Source organism: Eretmochelys imbricata, chromosome 9 (assembly GCF_965152235.1).
Source record: "Eretmochelys imbricata isolate rEreImb1 chromosome 9, rEreImb1.hap1, whole genome shotgun sequence".
In the NCBI taxonomy this organism is placed as follows: domain Eukaryota; kingdom Metazoa; phylum Chordata; order Testudines; family Cheloniidae; genus Eretmochelys; species Eretmochelys imbricata.
This window is the reverse complement of record NC_135580.1, coordinates 15,949,579-15,973,332: the sequence shown is the minus strand read 5'-3', so window position 1 is coordinate 15,973,332 and position 23,754 is coordinate 15,949,579. Positions and strand designations below refer to the sequence as shown.

Sequence of the window (23,754 nt, the reverse complement as noted above, 5' to 3'; positions counted from 1 at the left end):
GCCTTGCCCGTACTCCACCCCTGCTCTGCCCCAGACTCCAGCCTCTCCCCACTGTCTCCCACCTCTCTTCCTTCCCCCTCCCTGCTCATCCCCTTCCAGCCAAATCCCTGAACCCACATGAAGCAAATGACATTTGAAAAACCACTCTTCTGCAATTTCTTTCTAAAGAAAATGGAGCATGTTTTCCACTGCATGCCAGAAGATGAAGACTGGACATGCAGAAGATACCTAATTAAAAGCACTAAACTTGGAAATAAAAAATGTCATTCACAGGTTTTTGTATGATTTCAGAGTAACAGCCGTGTTAGTCTGTATTCGCAAAAAGAAAAGGAGTACTTGTGGCACCTTAGAGACTAACCAATTTATTTGAGCATGAGCTTTCGTGAGCTACAGCTCACTTCATCGGATGCATACCGTGGAAACTGCAGCAGACTTTATATATACACAGAGAATATGAAACGATACCTCCTCCCACCCCATTGTCCTGCTGGTAATAGCTTATCTAAAGTGATCATCAGGTTAGGCCATTTCCAGCACAAATCCAGGTTTTAGTTTGTCAGAGATTTATTTGCAAAAACTTTGTAGTAAGGGCAAGTCAGCTGTCCTGCTGAATACAACATTAAATATTATGGAATACATGATGCAGCTCTTCTCTGTTTTACATTTTCTTAATCGGTAGCTCTAAGATGGTTTTATATTCTAAATGTACTCTTAAGCCTTCATAAAGTAATCATTCCAGATTACTACATATTTAACTCACTGAAACAAAGACATTATTTTAAATTAATCAGTCACAGAGGTTTAGTGTGTTCCTAACAATGTTCATTGCTTTTAGAAAAAGGGAACACTAATTTATTTTGTGGGATCTCCATAACAATAGACATGTTTATGAAATTTCACCAACTTTAAAAAATATGTTTCCAAAGATTTTAAGCATAACAAAGGATGTTATATCTTACTAAGGTACTGATTTTGCTAGAGGGTTTCTCTTAAAATCAGTTCACCAAATAGTCAGAAGTAAAGAAAGGGAAACTCGTTTGTTCCGCTATCTGGCAGGAAAGGGGTGTTGTCCCTTTAAGGGATCTCTTCAACAGGGGGGTGAAGGGAGAAAGAGATGGACAGAATGGACAGGAAGAATTTGGAAAAAAGTTTTTTGTACTATATTAATTAAAATTAAAATGTGTATTTTAGATAAGGGTGGTCCTTTGAAGCATTTATTTAAAAACGATATGTCTAAAGATCCAAGCATTTAAGGCTAAAGATGAATACCCAGATTGTGCATCTAAAAATCTATGCAAGGATTTTTTAGAGATGTGATTTTATCATCTTCAGCAACACACTAATGAAATATTTGTAAAGCAAATTTTAAACTAAGGTCCTGTAGACTAACATGTTATGAGTAAATATTACAGTAATGCACAACTGTTTTTGTCAGTAAATTTAGAAACTGACAGTATATACCTGGGGGTTGGAAAATGCCTGTTAAATGACTTCATTACCACTTGAATGGCTCTTTAACAGGTTCAGTGTTGTACTAATAGGTCTGGCAGGCTGGAAGGCTTTTCACTTTTAAGTTACTAAATCCTCTCCAGAGGAAGATTCACTAGGCTGCAGCAGCTAGTGGTGGGAGCCTGCAGGAAGGGTCAGAACAGGGATAGGAAGAGTGGGAGGGTGGACACTAAGCCCCAGGGGTGACCCAAATTTTTGGGTGCCGTATGCAACCGCATATCCTGCGTATGCCTAAGGACAGCCCTGAGCATAGGGCTGAAGCCCAGGGCCCTGAGCCCCGCCATCCAGGGCTGAAGCCAAAGCCTAAGCAATGTAGCTTCATGGGAGCCCCTGTGGCACGGGGCCCCAGACAATTGCCCTGCTTGCTATCCCCTAACATAGGTCCTGGCTTTAATATGCAGAAAACCAATTATTGTGGCACAGGTGAGCCATGGAGTTTTTATAGAATCTTGGGGGGGCCTAAGAAAGGAAAAGGTTGAGACCCTCTGCAATAAAAGACATGAGGTCACACAAATTGTCTTTCTAATAGGTAAAAAGTCACCGAAGAGACAACTCGCCCTGCTACAGTACCTTTTGGACCATCGATAGCAGACACTTCCTTGCCCACAGCAGTTCAGACCAGGTATTCTGTGGCCCCCAGATCTTTTCATGATCATACCTTCTCTGAAACAAATGTAAAGATGACAAATAAATAGTAAATTTGATACATGCATACAAAGCTTATTAATTATGCCTAGGTGAAGCTATACGGACTGGAGCAGTATGACCTGGAGGTACATAGGCTAGGTCAAACACAGTTCTGTGACATCTGTCTGACCCCTTTCACCTCAGTGGGGTGGCATGGGCAGAATGGAGCAGAAGTGGATCACCTCCCTCTCATTTTCTATTGCCAGGTCATCTCTCTTATTCGCCTTGCATCTCAGACATTTCATCCACCTCCCAAGCAGTGGGTGACTTGAACCTAACCCTACTGTACATCCAGCAAATGAACTGAACCCACAGTCACAGCAGTGGTATTGTAATAAATGCCACACCAGCAATAAGAAGGGCTAAGGGTAAAGTCTCTGCTTACAAATGAACTGAGGGCAAAGAGGCATCTAGGGTGCAAACAGGGAACGAGCAGCACCAGGGAGGGGTGAGGGGGCAGAATAAAGGCCACGGAGGACTAGGTGGATAGAAAATACATCCAACCTACCCTCCCAATTGGCAGGGAAAGCGAGAATCGCTTCTGTGCACAGCAGGAATGAGTTAGAGCTAAGGGCTGCAGTGCAGACTGAAGCACTACAAGCTTAAGGGCTGGTCTACCCTGGCACTTTACAGCGCTGCAGCTTTCTCGCTCAGGGGTGTGAAAATACACCCCCGGAGCACTGCAAGTTTCAGAGCTGTAATGGGCCAGCACAGACAATGAGTGCACCGGCGCTCAGCGCTGGTTGCTATACCCCTCGTGGAGGTGGGGTTTTTTAGAGCGGTGGGAGAGCTCTCTCCCAGAGCTATGCCGTGACTACACAAGCAGCACTTTATCGTTGGCAGTGAAGACGTGCCTTTAGTCTGAGAATGTCAACCTGGTGAAGAGCTCTGAAATCTGAGAGAGGGCCCAACACAGAGAAGGCTCCATCCTTCTTGCCCGCTGTCAAGTCCTTCTCCGTTTATAACACTGGATGCCTGGACTCATTGCATTTCAAACACCCAGGTCCCATCCATATAACCTGAAGAAAAAATTTCACTACTGCCTGCGAGGCTGTTTACAAAAACAACAGACACTTTTGGTGGTAACCAAAACAACACGGTTTCTATGTAACTGTGTTCAAAAGAAAGGAATTAAGTGTCAACCCCAGGCTCAAGGAAACTTTGGAAATGTCGGGAAGTTTAAAGAAAAAAAATGGACCTTTCTTGATTTCAGCGCACTCTTTTCCTTTTGTAGTCACAGCCCATGGCTGACATGTCACCATCATACAGGAAATAAACTAACCAGTGATGTAAGCATGTTATGACAGGGATTGTACATTGCTCTGGTTGTTTGCATTGGGCCATATTATTATTTGGTGCAACTCCAGTCGATGACAGGATGAATTTGGCCCTGTGAGTCTGGCAGTGAGATGTGTTTTGCCTTTTACATTCATTTCCCAGAGCTGTAATGTCCTCTTGTGAATAATAATGGAAGATAAGATGTTCCCAAATTTATTGCTAGCTTAGCAGGAAAGCTACCAATTTGGACAGTCTCTCTTTATAAAATGATGCTCTTGATGAAATGTAACTCACACAAAGAAATGAAATTCAACTTACATGCCCTTTGGTCCTAGATCACGGATAAATGACAGCTGACTTACACCAATGAATTCCATCTGGAAAATAAAAAGTTCCCCACTGTTTACATTTTGGACTCCCACCAATCAGTTTGCTTGGAAAAATAACATTGATAGCAAAAAGAATTCATCAGCAGGAAAAAGTGGGAACATCTCTTTTAGGACTCAATCCAAAACCCACTGAAGTCAACAGAAATGTATGTGTTTTGGATCAGGCCTTTAATGAACATGACCAAAACAACCAAAATCAGATTTGATGGGGCATTATATGTGGTTATTTAGAGGATTGGGAAGGACCCATTGGAACCTTCACTGGTAGGTCACTGGTTCAAATTCAATTCACGTCAGTAATGACAAAATTTACCATTGCTTGATAAGTGTTTGGTGACCTATGTGAACCGAGTTCGTAGATTCAGTTCAGTTTCCACTAGATGTGTGTCTACCTCATGCCAGTTGGCTCCACCAAAAGGCCAGTGATTAAATGGACAGACAAAAATTGCTAATATAAAGTGGAAGTCTGTTGTAATCTCATGTAAAATGTCTGGAGTCATCAATAGACCCCAATTCAAAAAACCTTGAAGTTATCCAAAGAGATCACAGCAGAATATACAGATGAGCAAGTCCTCTTGCCATTAGCAAACTAATGACAATGAACTCCATGTCTGCATTAAAATCTACAACTAGACCTCTTCCAACCAACCAGGCTTTCTTGGCGGAGTAAGCCATTCCTGGCATACTGCTTAGTCATCTCAGATCCAGTTAGAGAGTGTCTCTCATCACAGGGTTGAAAGTAAGAGCAGAATCTGACCCACGTGATACAGAACTAAACAGATTTCAGCTACTCTCCTTTGTCTGTATTGGGTTAATTAACCAAAGTGCACAAACACGCAGGGGGAGGGAGCAGGAGGTGGTTTTCTCATTTGATCTGGCAGCAAAGAGGCAAAAAGAAGAACTTAACTTTCTAATGAAATATGCTGCCCTCCAGAGCCGAATGGGCTAAATTCAAGCCTCAGATCCACATGCACAGCTGCAATTGACCTCAATGAGAAATAAATGGGAGCCACGTGCATCCAAGGTCAGAATGTATTCAGAAAAATACCACTTATAACATCACTCCCCTCTTGCAATAGCTACACTCACCTCTTAGATCCAGAGTGAGTGGAGATGCAGAACTGGCAAAGGAGCATGGCCTTATCATGGTGAAAATACCCATAGGGACCAACACTACGTAAGGGTTTCATGGTTCCCTTGGCCTGGAATGCTCATCCCAAGCTTCAGAGCCACACTTTAGGTTTGCTCTGTGCCATACGGCAAAAAACGGCGATTTCCAAACCACAAATGAAATCAACAGAAGCGAATGGTTTGACACAACACAGATCACAACAATCCTAGGGTCCGATTCTGCCACCCTTTCTCATGTGGAATAATAACTGTGAAGCAGTTAGATTGACCTCAGTGAGACTACTCACAAACTGTAAGAAGTCTGACACAACATGATAGAGGGACAGATTTGGGCCCTTAGAGCTAGAATGAGCCTGTAGGCCTGGGTGTAACCATGTCATTCCAGGAAGAGTCCCAGAAAGAAAATGCAACTCAGAGACACAGTTCCATTCCAGCCCAGTTCTTTTGCCCTGGTGCAGCGGAGGGGAGAGTATTTTGCTACCACTTTTTTTAAGGGCACAACATAACCTCCCCTCCCAGCCAGGCAGCTCTGCTTTCCTCTCAGGCCTGTAGCTGCCATCTGGTCACTGAACCAACAAGAGATATGCAATTTTAGACTTGGTTTTGGTAAGTAGTGACATCATAGAAGAGCTAGTAGTAGGAAATAACCTTGGATCAGGTGATCACAAGTTGATTCAGTTTAAATTAAATAGAAGGATAATTAAAACCAGGTCATCAGCTATGTTTTTTTAAATTTCAAAAGGGCAAACTTTGGGAATTAAGGGAATGAGTTAAATAGGTCAACTGGCGTGAAGAGTTCAAGGACTTAAATGCAGAAGAGGCTTGGAATTTCTTCAAATCAACTATACGAAAACTGTCTGAAATTTGCACTCAAGCAAGGGGGAAAAAAACACTCACAGGGAAAGACCCCAGACTCAGCTGAGGCCATTAGGAATAAGCAGAGAGCCTACAGAGAATGGAAAAGGGGTAAAGAACGCTACACCTTGGAGGTTAGAAAATGTACGAATAAAGTGAGAATTGCTACAAGTCAAGCTGAATTTAAAAAAGTAAATAATAAGAGGTTTATTAGTTATATACATAGAAAGGGAATAAGGAAGGATGAGGTTAAGCCTGCTATGTAAAGTGGATGGGAAGAAGATTAAAGATAACCTAGGTATGGCCCAAAAATGAAGTGCATACTTTACCTCAGTTTTTAATACAGATGCTAATATGGAACATGGGCATGAAGGTAGGAGGACTGATGGAAATGGAAATTACCACATCTGCGATGGCAGAAAAACTTTTTTTTTTAGAAGGGAAGTGTAGCAGACCTAATATACTTGGATGTCAGTGAAGCATTTGACAGGGTACCATATGGGAAATTATAAATTAAACTGGGATTGTTACAAGAATTGTAAGGTGGATAAGGAACTGGCTAAAGGGGAGAAGGCAACAGGTTGTGTTGAAAAGTGGATTATCGGACTGGAAGAAGGTTATTAGTGGAGGCTCTGAAGGATCCATCTTGGGATCAATCTTATTCAATATTTTTATTAATGACCTTGGCACAAGAAGTAGGAGAGTGGTAATGAAATTTGCTGATCATACACAGTTGGGAAGCATCGTCAATGCAGAGGAGGATCGGAATATTATACAGGGAGATCTGGATGATCTTGAAGACTGGAGTGACAGAAATGGGATGAAATTTAATAGTGCAAAGTGCTAGGTCATGCACTTAGGATCTAATAATAAGGATTTCTGCTTCAGACTGGGGGCTCATCAGTTGGAAGAGACAGAGGAGGAATGAGACTTGGGTGTGTAGTGAATCACAGGATGACCATGAACCACCCATGTGATACAGCTGCAAAAAAATGCAAATACAATCCTACGATGTGTTAGGCAAAGCATTTTCAGTAGAGATAATGTAGTATTAATGCCTTTGTACTAGGCACTGGTAAGAATATTTGGAATACTCTGTACAATTCTCATCACGCATGTTCAAGAAAGTTGAATTCAAACTGGAACAGGTGGAGAGAAGAGCTACTAGGATGATCCAGGGAGTGAAGGGCCTATTTTATGAATGGAAGAGCTTGCTTGGTCAGTCTAGTAAAAAGAAGGTTGGGTGGGGATACAGTTGCTCTATATAAAAAATACATGGAGGGAAGGCGTATAAACACCAGGGAGGGTGAAGAGTTATTTAAGCTAAAGAACAGTGTTGGCAAAAGAACAAATGGATACAAACTTGGCTTTTGTCTCTTTCTTCTGAAGCATCAGAGGTTGCTGCAGCTGGAGATGGGACACTGGACAGGGCAGACCTGTGCTCTGAGTAGCAATCAGCATTCTATTTCTCTCTCTCAGGTGCTTGGCTGGCTGGTTCTTGCTCACATGCTCAAGGTCTAACTGATCCTGATCTAACTGTGGGGGTAAGAAAGGAATTTTCCACCTGGGCCAATTGGCAGTGACCTTGGGGGTTTTCAGCTTCCTCTGCAGCAACCGGGTACAGGTCACTTGCCAGGATTATCTGGGTATGTTTCACTTAATCAATTCCCTGCCATTGCAAGGGCTCAGGCACTGGTGCACCTCAGTCCCTCCTATTCTCTGTCTGTGTCACACAATCGTCTAGTCTCCTGCGGGCTGTAATATTTCAGTCTAATTCTGATTGTTAGGTTTAGCAGGTGTTGGGGGCCTGTGATGTACATAGCCTTGGAAGAGTTTGATTTTTATAATTTTGACAGATAATATCAATGTTTATTTTAAGCATTTTTTTATATTTTTAATTATTTAAATTTTCACAGTTATGTGAAATTATGGAGGGCGTCAGACAATTAGTGACAGCAGATGCTGAAATTAAAAAAGCTGAAGTTTTATAAATTATTAACTCAAATAGTCAACATCACATGCAAATATTCGAAGTAAATATCCTTCAATCAACAAATCGTACTTGCTTTTACTATTCATTTGCTAATCCATTTTAACAAGCCAAATTCAAAAGGCTGGATTTTGACTCTGATAAGTTAACAAGCAGCCCTATTCTTATTTTATCTGTCTGTATATTACAATTATTATTGGTGGAAATATTTTTTCATCGGTTTGCATTTTTGTTTGAAATTGATGTGTACCAACATACACAAATACAAATCTAATCCTTCCAAACCCAGATATGCAGGTGGTCAGATTAGATGATCTGGCTTTAAACTCTATGATTCTATGCTCAGGGCTACCACAGCCACAGAGATGAGTCAAAGGGCTCCTATTCTCATGCATGGCCATGTAGCCCAAGGACACAAACTAGCTCTTAGTAGAAGCCGGTATCTGTATACTTGATTTCCTGCTTTTCCTATGATTTCATCATTTTTATGAAGCAAAGAGTACTAATTATTTCATGGTTTTTTCACAAGGTTTTGAATTCACAAATTCTCGCTACCTGTCCTGGGTAAGAAAGAAGAAACAGGTTCTGCCATCTATGAATAGTCCATTCTATTCTGTGGGTGAAATTCGGCACAGCCTGCGCAAGGCCTATGTACCATTTAAAGCCTTTTACATGGTGCTTAAGTTGGGCCTCAGGCAATCTCAGCTCTGGGGACAAATTTTCAGCTTCTTGGAAGGTGCAGAGGACCCAACCTCTGATAATCAGGCCCCTTAAGGCCTCTCAAATACAGAGCACATAAAATCACTTGCCACTTTTGAAAATCTTGGCCATTTGCTCTGAAAAGTAACTAGGTTGTTGTTTGGGGAATATTTAGTAATGAGAAAGTGAGAGACTAACTGTGCTCAAAGAAGGAAAAGAAAAACAGGTACGTAGGAGAAATTACCACTCAGATGGAAATGTAACAGTTTATTTGCTTAACTTTATTGACTGGAACAGTCAGATCAAAGGCAAATATTGTTCAACATTGTAGCTACCAGTCCCCTCCACCCAACCAGTCCTTAAAATGGTATCCATGGTAACACAAACACAGAACCACATTCCTCTCTGACTGGTCTGCTCCTGATGGTAGCCAAATACGAATGCCATATGAGATCCTTCAGGACAAACTCAGCCCTTGGATAGGTCTGTATGTGCACAATGTCCAATGAAATCCTATGTCCTGTGAGAGCATCAGAAGGCAAAGCTTGGCCTTTTGGACCCAATCCTTACTCCTGTGTTTCTTTTTATGCACATGAGTAGTCACACTGGACTTAAATTAGATTATTCAAATACATAAAACTAAGCAGGTAAGTGTTTGCAGGATTGAGGCTTCAATATGGAAAAATCCTGTAGATTACAGGAAATGTTATTTAATGGAATGAAAAAATATGATTAGATGATATCATTATCAATTTTATTATTTTGTTAAATACTTTTACTGGTACAGTGCCTTTAATCTGAGGATCTCATAATTCACAAAGAAAACTGAAATAGAGGGTAGTAGGAGAGTAGTACCCTTTTGTCTCCTTTACATTTGAATCCTTACACTACCCAGCTGTTGTTGTGGTGACCCGACATCCCACTCAGGTTTCACAGTGATCTGCATCAAAATATTTTAACTCTGAGATGGGGGACTGAAGTTTCAATGATATTGTAACAAGGGGGGGTGGGAACAGACCTGGGAGATCAGCTGAAGAGCAAATGAGCTATGAAAAATGAAATAACAGCTGCAAGGTGGAGACACGAGACATTTTAACCATCTTTTTTTCCCTCTGCTGAACCAAGCACTTATGATATATTTAAGCAAGATTTTAAGAAAGATTGTTCAGATGACATTGCCTTTTTAAGTAGGGTTCAGCAGTTCCAAAGTCTGTTTTTCATTGCAGCTCTAGTTTTTTTTAACAATGATAAAACAAATAGTTCACTAGTAGCTCTGGCAACATAATAATACACTACTTCACCAGTGCTCAGAATAACAATGTTCTAGGACAGTATTCTAATTTTATCATACACAGAAAAATTGCTTTATACTAAATGCACATGTAAACATTATTCTTGTTTGCTACAATTCCATGTTCAAAAGCCCCAGTCCTGTAATCAGATCTGGAGTGTGGGGCTCTGCATGGCTGCAGGGATCTGCCCTAGCAGATCTAATTGCAGGATAAGAGCCTTAAATAGCAACCACAGTTGGGTGCATGAAGTGTTCTTTAATTGTATAGCTGTGAAACTCATTCGACTTATCTTGTTGCACTGCTTTAATTTGAAGTGTAATTTTAAACTGATTTTGTAAAGCCAGTGCAAAAGGCTGCATGGACACTTACTGGTTTAAACTAGCGTTATTTTGGAATCTTTTAACTATCAAGCTCATATATGTCCTGATCCAAAGGCAATTAAAGTCAATGGAGTCTTTCCATTTAACTTCAGATCAAGCCCATAGAAACGCCTTTACAAGGTATTTGGGCCACACTTGCCCAACTGCCCCAATTCCCTGTATCGGATTATCATGATGTATCTGATTATCATAACAGACAATGTTAACTATACCCTCAACTAGCTGCCAGCTCCATGTCTAATACCCTGCCACAACAGCAAACACACAAATATTCCATTAAGAAAAATTTGAGGAGACAGTTATAAACTTTCCCACTTAGGGTTACATAGTCAAAGAGTGCAGCCCTTGTTACATCACTAAACAATGTTTAGGGGCATACTATTTTCTGGTTTGCGGGCAAAACATTTAGACACGAGTTGTATATTCAACACATTATGTAAGTCCCTTTACATCCCACAGTGCTTCATAGCCCTGAACTCCTCAACAAGGGTGAAAAGAGCTACCAGTTAAGTTTGCCAAGGTCATCCAAGTTGAGCCAATTATATACAAATGAACAAAACACACAAGCCACAAATACAAAATAAAAACATAGCCAGAATGAATGGAATTGTCCAGATCAGTTGTTAAAATGCCTCTAGGGGACTGGATTAGCAGAAAGAGGATCCTCACAAGATTCAGGGGGCAATAAATCACATGGGTCATCTGGCCTTTATGAATCACTCAAGTTAACCCCGTGCCTGAACTTGCAAAGAATTCAGTTGGAGACATCTACAAGCCAAAGATCTAGCTGGACCTCAGCCCGAGGATTTGCAGAGCCTAACACACAGGAGCCAAAATTTGCGCAGGCAGCAAAACAAGCAGCACATCTCTCCATTTTCAAGTGATGGACTTTTTGAACACAAGAACAGCAACACACCCGTACTATTGTAAGAAGGACAGACGCTAGTCCACGATGAACATCAGAAATCTGCAGCTTTGTCTCTGGTCTGAGAACTATCATCTTAAATTAAATGAATAAATGTTTTGTTCCCAGCATCTCTCTTTCCCATCAGCTGCACCCCCTGTTGCACTAAGCAGTGCAGCCAACATCACAAGGCAAGTTCTCACTGAATGCTTCGCAGAAGTCAAATCCATTGAAAGCCAGCCAATGATCTAAGAATGTACGTACAGAACAATATCTGTCTCTGCTGGCCAGGGACAGAATGGAGCTGTGATGTTGCACTCTATATGTTTTATGGAAATATGCTTATGAGTGTGAATATGATGTAACTGGAATATGCTTTATGCAAAAGGTCTCTTGTAACCCATCATAACAAAGGTTATAAACTACTGAATATATTCCTTCTATTTGTATGCATGTATCATTCTTGTATCTGAAGCTAGAAATATGAAGTATAACTCTTTTCAGAGTAACAGCCGTGTTAGTCTGTATTCACAAAAAGAAAAGGAGTACTTGTGGCACCTTAGAGACTAACCAATTTATTTGAGCATAAGCTTTCGTGAGCTGTAGCTGTAGCTCACGAAAGCTTATGCTCAAATAAATTGGTTAGTCTCTAAGGTGCTACAAGTACTCCTTTTCTTTTTAAGTATAACTCTGAGGTCCTATTGTAATTATGCAAAGTGTGGGCGATTAATGGTGGTTTAGAATCTTGATGGCTCACATTGACTAGGGCCACAAGTACTCCTTTTCTGGTTGTAAATGGTTTATTTACCTGCAAGCCCTCCTGTGTACCTGTGGGCCAACCCAGGAAGAATGAAGACTAGGGGGTCTTACAGTGACAGATGACTATGTCACATGCTATTGAATCCATCTTAATCCTTGTACTTTTCCATTGATAAGGCGGGGGTGGGGACAAGCACAGACAAAAGATTCCCGCCTTCTGTCAAAGCTACAAAAGGAGGTGGAGCAGGACAAAAGAGGCTGCCAGTCATGAGAAAACCCCTGCTTACCACCTGAGATGTCTGCTGGATATATAACAAAGACTATACTGGGGAAAGGATTGGGCCCAGACTAGGAAGGAGTCTGGGCTGTGAAAGAAGCTTACTGGAACATCTTTGAGGGTGAGATATTACCTGTAATCAGTTTCTTAGTGTATTAGGCTTAGACTTGCGTGTTTTGTTTATTTTGCTTTGTGACTTACTTTGTTCTGGCTGTTATTACTTGAAATCACTTATATCCTACTTTTTATACTTAATAAAATCACTTTTTTTTATTAATAAACCCAGAGTAAGTGATTAATACATGGGGGAGCAAACAGCTGTGCATCTCTATCAGTGATATAGAGGGTGAACAGTTTACGAATTTACCCTGTATAAGCTTTATACAGAGTAAAACGGATTTATTTGGGGTTTGGATCCCATTGGGAACTGGGTGTCTGGGTGCTGGAGACAGGTAACCTGCTGAGCTGTTTTTAGTTAAAGTCTGCCGCTTTGGGGGCATGGACCAGACCTGGTTCTGTGTTGCAGCAGGCTAGCATGTCTGGCTCAACAAGGCAGGGTTCTGGAGTCCCAAGCTGGCAGGGAAAATGGGCTCAGAGGTAATTTCAGCACATCAGGTGACAGTCCCAAGGGGATCTCTGTGACCAAACCCATCACAGGAGCTGCACTGGAGAAAGATGGGAGAGAAAAACACAGCTGCTCATGGTCCATAGGCTTTACCTGCAGAGGGCCCAGGGTGCAGATAATGCATGTTTAGTATTTTTTTTCCCTAACATCCTGTTTCCAACCAGGACTTAATCAAGAAGTCTCTGGCGTTGTTAGATTAGTGGACAATATCAGAGAGATCTGACAAGGCAATGCCTGCACACGGGAGTGGCAAAATGGATCCAATGCCACATACTCTGAATTAAATCTCCCCCTCTCAGCATACACCACTGTCCACAACAGCAGAGCTTCTCTAAATGGCAGCCAGTTCATTTGAGGTGCAGATTTCCCACTGTAACATTAACATATTGGCCAGCATGGGAGGGTATTTTTGCCCTGTATAACAGATACATTTGGCATGGGGAACATTGAAACAACAGTACATATAGTGAGCAGATGTACCCCCTTAAAGATGTAAAGTTGAGTCTACATTTCTGTCTCATTTTAAAACCAAGTGTACTCAATTGTTTTGTCTTGCTTAGAAGGATAAACTGCCTCTGCTTATTCAGTAAGTTCTGCAACAAACCAATTTTTGGTGATGATACAGAAGAGAAGTAATAAATCCTTTATGTGGGGTCAGGAGAAGGGGGAATAAATGGCCATGGCAGTGGAATGTTATTCACATACAATTATGGCCTCTAAAGTCTCCTCCAACTAGCACGTGAGAAATGTGGACAGTCAATGAGGTGAAACTCCAAGAACATAAAATGGCTTTCAAGAGACAAATTCTTGCACAATATGGGCCAAATTTTGGATATAACATGAACCATCTGACTTCAGTGAGGTTTCATAGGAATGAGGGAACATATAGATTACCATGTCCCTGTGGAGGTGATGAATTACTTGGGGAAGCCAGGGTGCCAAATTCTCCTCTTATTAATACCAGCACAAACTTGCTGAAGTCAATTGGGTTGTCAGGGATATAAGCCAAAGCACAGTTTGGCCCTATGAGGTTAAATTCACAAGATTCCCAAAGTGAAGGTAACATCTGCCACATAGCAGAGACCCCAATTATTTAGGCATTTGAACCTCCAACCAAACATCTTAAATGCTACCCAGAACCAATCAGAACCCAGTCACATTACATGTGTAATGAGCTGTCTGCACATGACTGCCCTTAACAAGCAGGTTGTCATAATGTGTTGTAGTTGTGACATCCCAATAGCTTGATAGTATAGCATTTTATTTGGTTATAATCAGATTCACAAGGACGTTGGAGAAAATATTTGCCCTAATAAAAATGGCTGCAAAATGCTTTTAATATACCTCAGAGTAAACGACAAGATTTATTTCTCTCAGTTAAGTACTTATACATGAAAAGAATATTCATTTGTTGCTTAAGCTATTGTACAGACTACTTACCGTTCCATGGTAGGTCCTGTACATGGGCATTTTTAAGATCTTTGTCAAGTAGTCTTCCAATTGTTTCTACAATGCAAGCATGAAAACTTTAGATAGGATGTAGGGATTACTATAAAAATCTAATTATATAGCTACAGGAAGTAATGAAGAGAATCAAAAACAAGCCACCGCTTGAATGAAAAAAAAATATACATATACATATGCATGTAGCAAACCCTCCACTGCCCCACAATATCCCAGCAAAGGGGAAATAACTCAGATCTTAGCAGAGGGAGTGCTCCTTGAGGCAGTCTCTTCCACTTTCTGAGCACGGATAATTTGACTCTAAACTTGGCAGAGTTTCGGTTCACCAAGCAGAAGAATTTACCACTAGCAAAACAGAAGGCATCTGAACTTGGTCAGAACACAGCTCAGCAAACAAGCTGGCCCCCCAGAGTGAAAGTCAGAAAAATCCCAAGAATAAAATGGACAGCACAACATGTCAATAGCCTCCCTTCTATCAGCACACCCACATCTCTGAACAGAGTATTTTGAAGAAGGAAGGACATTTACTCTTCTACTAGAAAAATGTTCTTCTCGGACCATGTTCTCAGACGTGCGTGGCAGACTTGGCATCTGCCTCGCTTCTCCCCTTTTGACACTTTGTCTTCTAACTGTGTGACTGGAAGAAAAAAAATCCCAGATTATTTGTCTGATCAGTAGAACGTGAGTGTCTTTTCCTCTGACACAAAAGTCCTGACATTCTATTTAAAACTTTATTATAAAATGAGGGACAGGTAGCGAGGAAAGATAAGGGTAGGCGTAAAATCGTCTAACAAATCATTGTGTACAAATCAATTCAAACGAAAATACAATGCAAAAAGCAGAGGATATTGGACCAAATTCTCCTTTGATGCAAATGGCCACAGATCCACTGACTTCAAATGAGTTTTGCCTATTTAAGCAGAAAGGAATTTGGACCATGTTCTTGGACCATTATGTTTCACTAATCCTTATCCTTTCATATCTCTACCCTTACCAAAATCCTTACTCTTGTTTCCTCTTCTGCCCCCTAGCTTCCTACAGTCTTCCCATGCCAAACTATCCTTTTGTAACACTCCACCACTCAGGCCTCTTTCCACGACTCTCTTTATGTTTGGAGCTCTGTCCCACTCCTTGGGCCCAGTCCTGCCAGCTCTGAGCACCTCATTAGAGTCACTGGGAAGAGGAACTGAGAGAGCTCAGCACGCTCAGATATAAGGCCTTAAAGGTAAGAGACCACAGTGTGCCATAAATTTTGAAGCACAACGACCCAATGATTTCGATGGGAAATTCTGCTTAAAAAACTGACTGCACAAAATGTCCCACATGCTTTCTACATCTTGCAAGAGAGAGATCATTGGATCATTCAGATTACTGCTGCTTGCTATTATGTTGATTTTGAGCCTGATTCTCCTCTCATTTATACCAGATAAATCAGGAGTGATTCTTGGAAGTCAATGGAGTTACACATGTGAGAATCAGGCTTTTCACGTCTTTCCAGTGCAATTTGGGCCTTGAACCATATTTGTAAGACTGCATAAAATAGTTACCTCCTTGTAGGGATAGGAATTCGTATGAAGGCTTTGTATCTCAGCAGTTCCCTGTGAAATTCTTGGAAGTTCTTGAATTTCCTTTTCACTTGCCATGTGAAGTCCCCATGTGTGAATTCAATAGTGTAAACATTTGGACTTGGTACCTACAAGAAAGAATAGCACCAGTGTTTCAGTACTCAATGGGTAATCTTCTAGCATTAAATACTCTAGAGTTTATCATTTTTATTTAAAGGTATAGCCATTTCTTATTACTTTTAGTTATAATTTTTATTAGACTCCAAACAGAACAGGCAAAGATTATTCATATTGTCCTTGATAGAGTTATTCCCATACAGACTTATTCATATTTTCTAAAACCCACTAGCTGATTTACAGAAAGTTAACTTGTATGTGATGTGTTAACATGGTAATAGGAGCATGAAATTAAAAATGGGATTGGGATTTAAAACAATGTTCCAATAACATTCATATTCTGACCTTTTTTGTTGAGGTAAAGCGTTCTACTTCCAGAACTCGGACTTTAATTGGACATCCGGTTAGATATGTCTGTATATGAGGCTCTTTGAACCCTTGAGTGTTATAAATTGCAGAGAATGGGATGCCCACTGCAAATGACCATAAAATAGCAATTAGCTTAACACTATTTTAAACTATGAATAAGAGTGTAATAGCCAAGGGATAATGTAACAAGTTAATAATGATTATATAAAATCTTGAAGTTCTGTAGTCTTATTTTTCCCCAATGCATATCATGCCTTATTCAAATGTATTGCACCTAAGCTCATAGAAGCCTTCGAATTAAGTGATCTGACTTTAAGAGTTCAAATGCCAGATATAGCACTTTCTTATCATTAGATAGGGTCAATGGTTACCTTGAGAAATACAGTAAAACCTCAGCAGTTTGCACAGAGGTAAGCAACAAATTCCATAATTCATGCACCAAATGAGCAGCCTCACCCATCTCCTCAGCAAAGATTTAATAACAAAGTGCTGTGATGAGGTCTTCTATCACTAAGTCTTCATCCATGTTACAAAATATATTACAGGATGTTTACTGATGTATTATGAGGTGTTATCAGGAATAGTTAAAATTAAATTACACTTGTCAAATAAGTGAACAAAAGGTTGTTTTGTGTAGCAAGGTTTTTTTTGGGGGGGATATTTGTGTATGTTTGCAGACTTACTTATTCATCAACTTCTGCAATTTGCAACAGGTTACCCAGGTACTAATGGAAATTGTAGGCAAGACAAGAAGCAGCATTTGACCAGTTTCAAGGTAGTTTGTACGTATTATTTTAAAGAGTTCTGACACAGCTAAGTGTCAAAAACCTCAAGTAGATTAGAAAAAAAACATTAATCCTGGTTAAAAACAAAAACAATCAAACAAAAAAGCCACCTGCCTTTATTAGATAGCTAGAAATGCATAGATGACAGACAGGTGCAGTGATGTGCAGCTGCTGTGCCAAAATGAAATGAAGGGTTTATACCTTAAAACACAACAAATTAAAGGAAATCCAAATTAAATCTTAAAGCTTACTTTAGGCCTGATCCAAAGCTTATAGGAACCAGTAGGAGTCTTTCCACTGATTTTAATGGGCCTTGGATGTGCTTCTTATGGCTCATTCTTGATGAGCAACTCCTACGAGGTGCTCTGAATTCTCAAATCCAGGTCTGATCCTTCATGATGCTGAACACCCTCAACTCCCAGTTTAGGTTGAGGGCATCACTAAGTTTTTTGTAGGCGTCACATAGTACTTTGCAAGATGACGCCATCACTTTAAAGTTTTCACAGCCCTAAGGAACCAAGCACAGTTTCACGAGGGCCCACAAGAGCTTCAAAATCCTGGCCCACACTCTCACACTCTCTCCACCCACACTCCCTAACACCATCTAACTGAAAGCTTCATCTTCGCCTCAGCGGCACTGCATTTCTAAATCCTAGTGGGACATATGGTGAAAACAGATGGACACTAACTCACCGGTTGTTTTTGGATCATTTAACATGTCAGCATCCACCTCTTCCCCCTCAAAGTGAAGCTCCCTGGTGTCCAGGTTCTCTATTAAATTGCTCATGTCTGCAGCAATTTTCTTCAGCGTCGAGGTATTTACTCTTCTTTCACTGCTCAGTGACATCTTAAATGCTCGCTCACCAACAACACAGGGGGCTGTTCAAGGGAAGGGATCAGCAATGTTATTGTTTCTGCAGCATCATACATGATAAGTTCAGGCGGTTGCAGGTGAATCTAGCTGTGGTTAGGGGTCTGGTATGTGGAGACCCCTGGCTCCCCCACTGTCTCTCTGGCAGCATAGCCCAAATGGAACTGTAACCTTGGATTCCTCCAATCTCTCACAGCCTTTGGAATGCCCTCTAAATGCACACTACAGCATGCCTGCCCCCTGTGGACACAGAGGAGGACAATTTCAAGGGAGTAGGGAGGACTCAGCAGAAAAGTGAATGCAGCTTCAGGCTAGAATGGAAAACTTCCCTTTGATGTCAATGGCAGCAGGACTGGGGCCCCAGGACATTTACATTAAAGGTTATGTGTTTTCCATTTAAAATACTGATGATTTAACTATGAGGGCTTCACCAGAATTGGATGTCACTCACTTGGAATATGTCTACACAGCATCTGGGAGCAAGCCTCCCAGCCCGGGTCAACAGATTTGTGCAAGGGCTTTAAAACTGGCTGTGTAGGTGGTGCTTTTATGTTGCGGGTTGAGCACCCAAGCTCCAGCCCAAGCCTAGGGAGGGGGTGAGCTCCAGCCTGAACTGCAGTGTAAAAGTACTGCCTACGCTGTGATCTTTAAAGTGCAAGTCCCACTAGCATGAATCTGTTGACCCCATCTGGGAGGCTCTCTCCCAGATGCTGTGTAGACATACCCGTAGAAGCACCCTCTTGGTCTGATTTTAAATGGAAAGCAAACAGTGAACTTGCTCAGTCAGTGCATTAATGTGCAGCTAATTGTGTAATAAATTGTACATGGGATAAAAACACAAAATACAACCCATTGCCCTGTCTGGTTCACTAACATTACCAGCTACAACTGATTCATACATAGCTACGTTTTCAAACCGGTGCTGCACAGAGAAAGAAACATCCAAAGTCAGTAGAGGTTGTTACCTGCTTTTTCCTTGGTGATTAAAACAACACAATTCCTTGTATTAAAGGATCTTCTAAGGCCTCCTCTCTCCTAGTATCTGTGCACAGGGCTGGCCTTAGGGGTGGACCACCCAGGCAGCCGCCCAGGGCACCCGGTGGTCTAGGGGGCGCCGTGCGGCAGTGCAAACGTGTGCACTGCTGATGTAGTGTCAGAAACTGCTTCCTGGGGGGCTTCCAGATTTCTCCCTGCTTCCTCCCAGCGGAGGAACATTGCGGGGCAGGGGAAGCGGTGACACACAGATACAGCTCACCCCCACCCCCAACATTCCTCTGTGCCCCCATAGGGGGTTTAGAGGGGGAGCGAGGAGCAACACCAAGTGCTCCATGCATACAGGTCACTTTCCCCACCTGGGCTGTGCTGTGAGGCAAGCATCAGAAGCTGCTGCTCTCTGACCTCCCCTTATGCAGCCCGGGGGGAGAAAGTGACCTGGATGCAGGGAGCCCTGACCTCGCTCCTCGCTTCCCCCACCACCCAGCCCCCGAGGGGTGTGCAGAGGAGCAGCGTTCCGGGGAGAGTGGGCAGCAATGTCAGCTGCTCCATGCATTCAGATCAGTTTCCCCACGTGGGCTCAGGACGGGGGTGCAGGGGTTGGGGTGAAGAGGGTGCAGAAGAGGGGCAGTGGCTGGGGGTGCAGGAGGGGAATGCAGGAGTTAGGGGCAAAGGAGAACAGTGTAGGAGTTAAGGCACAGGAGAGGGCAGGGGTGAAGGGGGTGCAAGGGCTGGGAGTGCAGGAGCTAGGGGTAAAGGGGCCGGGGGGTTGCCAAAATACAAATTTGCCCTGGGCACCATTTTCCCTAAGGCTGATCCTGTCCATGCACCTCACAATCTTTAATGTATTTATCTTCTCAACACCACTGGGGGAGGGGAGCAGTGCTGTTATCCTTATTTTACAGATGAGGGCCCAAAGCACAAAGAGACTAAGTGATTTGCCCAAGGTCATATAGGAAGTCAGTGACGGAGGAGAAACCCAAGTCACAAGTTAGTGTCCTAGCCACTGGACCATTGTTCCTCTCTAAAGGGCTTGTTACAAGTTACACAGCACTTGAGTAAATCTCTGCATTGTTAATGAGCCTGCTGGAGGCTACACCTAATACTCTTTATGTTAGTGGAAGAAGCAGGTGGTGAGCAACGGAAAAACAGCATCAGAGTCAGGTCATCTGCAACTAAGCAGCAGCATTTGGGAAGGCGTTTCCTGCAATTATGACTAATGTACTCCCTACTTCCTTGTCCCCCTATTAGAAACCTGAGTCAGTGGAAAATCTGGAGAAAAAGAGACATGACACAAACCTACTAAATCTTACATCACTTTTTGTTGCTAATGGGTTTGGTTTCATTTTTTAAGATTTATTTTCCTTTGGCCCTACTGTCCAATTTGCAACCCTCATTAAGATTCAGCAGGGCTTACCCACATGAACAAGCTCATGGCTTCAGTTGGACTTCTGGTGTGAGTGCAGCACAATATGATTAAAGGTTGCAGGATCAAATCCCTCATCCTTAAACACAGTTATGTTTAACCCCAGATAATATCCTTCTACATATCAGCATAATAAGAGTCCCATCAACCTTTGTATCAACATGCAGCTTGACAACTACACTGAAAAGGCTCAGTGACAGACTGTCAGCAGGCGTGAATCAGAGTGGTTTTAAGTCAGTCAATGCAGCTAAACCCATTTATACCAGCTGAGGATCTGCCCCACTTCAAAGAAATGATTTACAAGAGTCACATGTCATTTCTGCTGTTAAATTTCAAACAAAATATTTGCCATGATTATTAAATCGTTTGCTCGGAAAGGGGGATTTGTAACTTTTGGAAATAATTCACTTCACCTTTACAAACAATAATTCATGTGCTTAGACACTTTTAAAGGAGTATTTGTTATTCTCTTGGAATAAAGGTAATGCTATGTAACTCTAAAAAATAAAAGGATTGGCTGTGTCAGAAAGCAAATACCCATATTCCATGCAGGCAAAGCCAAGAAATGCGGGGTCGGATTCTCCACTCAATTACATCAGTGCAAATCCAGAATCAGTTCGGTTTCATGTGTGTAATAAAAGCGTGAAATCAGGGTCAAGCCTAGTGCATCAGTTCTGTGTGCATGATTTTTAAGCATGTTAGTGGTTCTGACACCTTCCAATCATCCGTGAAGCTGCTTATGTCACAGCAGCAAAGAGTCCTTGCCTGGGCTAAAAGGGATAATACTTCCAGCTAGTTGTAGATTCATTGAGGACTCTCATAGACTTGTCAGATGCCTTTCTGTCTAAGTAAACACACACACACCTAAATACCTCTCTGCCCCATTTGTCCAAGGAAAGGAAATAAAAAGTATAGCTTAAAATGCAAAACTACCAAACCACTCACTTTCATCCTCTATTCTATATCACTATACAGCCTGGCCTTTAATGCAAGTTCTGCATTAACCTGAAGAACAATGCTACACTTCTCCTTGTCGTGACCAGATGCAAAGGCAACTCACTTGTGCCCAGGAGACTTACATTTTTGTCTCCTGCTGTTTAGAATGGTCCTACTATGCTAGCTCCTTGCGTGCCTCTGCCTAAGCTCTTCGTATGGTACGTAAACCAGTCATGGGAGCAGATTTCCTTTCAACCCTGAAGACGGGTATGCTAGAGTCTTTACAGCCGCAGTTGACAGCCCTTTCAAACCAGCCGGAAAGGCGTATTCGATTATGGTGGCACAATTTCACCCCAGTGACTCCAGTGAAGTTTCACCATGTGTGTGTTTGATGACTGGCTCCACAGAATTGTAAAATTCCACATGCTTCCAGATCAGAATATACAGTCCACTAGAAAACATGGGTCTCCCAGTGCACTCACCTCACCAGACCAATTACTGACATTCCAGAATAACACAGAGAAGTTTATAAGTGTGATTTCATATTGAATACAGCACCCGATACTGCACTGTTAACGTGAGTAAGAGCATTGCCTAGGCTGGTGGATCAAACCTACAAGATAATAGTATATTTCATTTCCCGCCCCACCACCATTATGATGTGAAATTATTTTACTAGGACATTGCCACTTCTAGCATATGCATGCCATTAAGGGATGGCCACTAGCAGCATAACACCGCATATTTATTCTATCTGCATTTATATCTGGAAAGGAAATAGAATTTTCTTCAGTCTGAAAAGATGTGTTTTATCTTTCTAAGTTCAGCCCTATGAATCATGATGGCAACTGGGCTTGCAAAAGAGCAGGGTTTACATGGTAAAAGTTAATATAGACACAAATAATGATTTTCCATCTTTATCGCCCACTGTGCAGGTGATAAAGACTTGACGAGAAGAAATGGCAAACAAGCCAATAGAGATTATGTCAAGGATGAATATATACGAGGTGGGTTCGGTATCGATCATAACGTCTTCACCTTCCCTTCGTTCTTTATTGTGCCAGGCACAAGAGTCCTGCTTGTCAGATGAATTGACATAATAAGTTAATGGGTAAACTATTAACAAATGTATTGAGTCTGGTTATTTGCTAGGGGCTGCAGCAGGCCTGTTTGCCAGTGGATAACTTAGGGAAGAATTCTCTTTCAGCTACATCTGCTTTCACAGTAGCAGCCAGACAGTACAAGTCAGCAGGGTGCAGCTGGCACAGGCAGCAGTGGGGGTGATAATTTGCTGCTGGTACAGACGGACAATCCCCTGGAGCAAAGCAGGTGCAGAGACGGAAGTATGGCTCCGTGAGCCAGAATTCTCTCCCTGGGACGGGCAGCAACATGCATTCCTTAGTACAGGTCATGTCCCTGTGGCAAAAATCTAGCCCACAAGCCATAAATTACCAGCTCAATTACTACCTATTCCCTGTCTCTCACCCCCCCACACACACCTGACCTCACCCCCTATGTGACCTACTTAAGGGCTGACCAGAATGGCAGCTCCTAAGCACAGGGGCTGCTACTGATTTGCTGCCACCAGAAGCAACTTGCTGGAAAGGCAACAGGGAGGAGCGAGGAGCAAGCAAAGCCATGGCTCGCCTCTTCCCCACTACATGTCAACCATAAGAACTGGCTGGCCACACAGAGGGAATAGCAAATTACCCCTCCTCACCACATACACACAAACAGCACAACAAGGGCTCTCTGAGAAGCACCAAGTCTCCCTGTCACATACACACAAACAGCAAAACCAGGGCTCTCTGAGAAGCACTAAGTCTCAGTGAAGGGGCAGCATGCCTCCATACTGCCCTTTACAACGAGCTGAGTCTAACAGGTGCAGTTTAGCTCACTAAAACTTTCGCTAGGGAACAGTGGATTGGTTTGGCCTTGTTTCAAATACCTGAATATTGTGAGCGTGAAAGCTGACCACCACTCTGAACGTTATTGGGCTCATGTATTGCCTAGAGGCTTCAAACATGGGGTGGGGGTGGGGGGAATCCACCGAAAGAACAAGGTGTGCAGTGGAGCAGAAATGAGGGTAGAATGAAAAACAAGGAGAGAGAGACAGACTGTGAATACAGAATCAGAAAGGGCAGAGAGAAAAATTCTAGGGAAAAAAGTAAATACTGTATATGCGTCATCCCACTGTGCCAGCCCAGTTTCTAGCAGAGTTTTTCTCTCCCTAATAACATAGCTTGCTCCACCTGCGTCACATTGCCTGTCTATCATAGACAGTGAGTACAAGCTTCTCTTCATCTAGCAAAACACAGATCTGAAATCCTGACTAACCCTTGAGGGCAGGATTTAATTACAGGAAGAAAGGACTGAACAAAAATTTCCTTTATTAACCCTGAAAAGAGTGTGATAGGTTTGCTATCTCAAACGAAGGGTTGCCAGTCCTGCAG

At 42.1% G+C, this 23,754-nt stretch overlaps 1 protein-coding gene across 1 annotated transcript in view; it reads right to left on the bottom strand.

Annotated features, from left to right (window-relative positions):
• PLD1 (phospholipase D1) overlaps positions 1-23,754 on the bottom strand; it is a 105,041-nt gene that overhangs the window by 61,323 nt on the left and 19,964 nt on the right. The window contains exons 2-8 of the mRNA XM_077826737.1: positions 17,769-17,954; positions 16,267-16,394; positions 15,787-15,932; positions 14,768-14,876; positions 14,216-14,281; positions 3,793-3,851; positions 2,080-2,172 (exon numbers count right to left, since the gene is read on the bottom strand). Of these exons, the coding sequence (XP_077682863.1) occupies positions 2,080-2,172; positions 3,793-3,851; positions 14,216-14,281; positions 14,768-14,876; positions 15,787-15,932; positions 16,267-16,394; positions 17,769-17,922 (755 nt within the window). The 5' untranslated portion in view covers positions 17,923-17,954. The remainder of the gene's footprint in view (positions 1-2,079; positions 2,173-3,792; positions 3,852-14,215; positions 14,282-14,767; positions 14,877-15,786; positions 15,933-16,266; positions 16,395-17,768; positions 17,955-23,754) is intronic.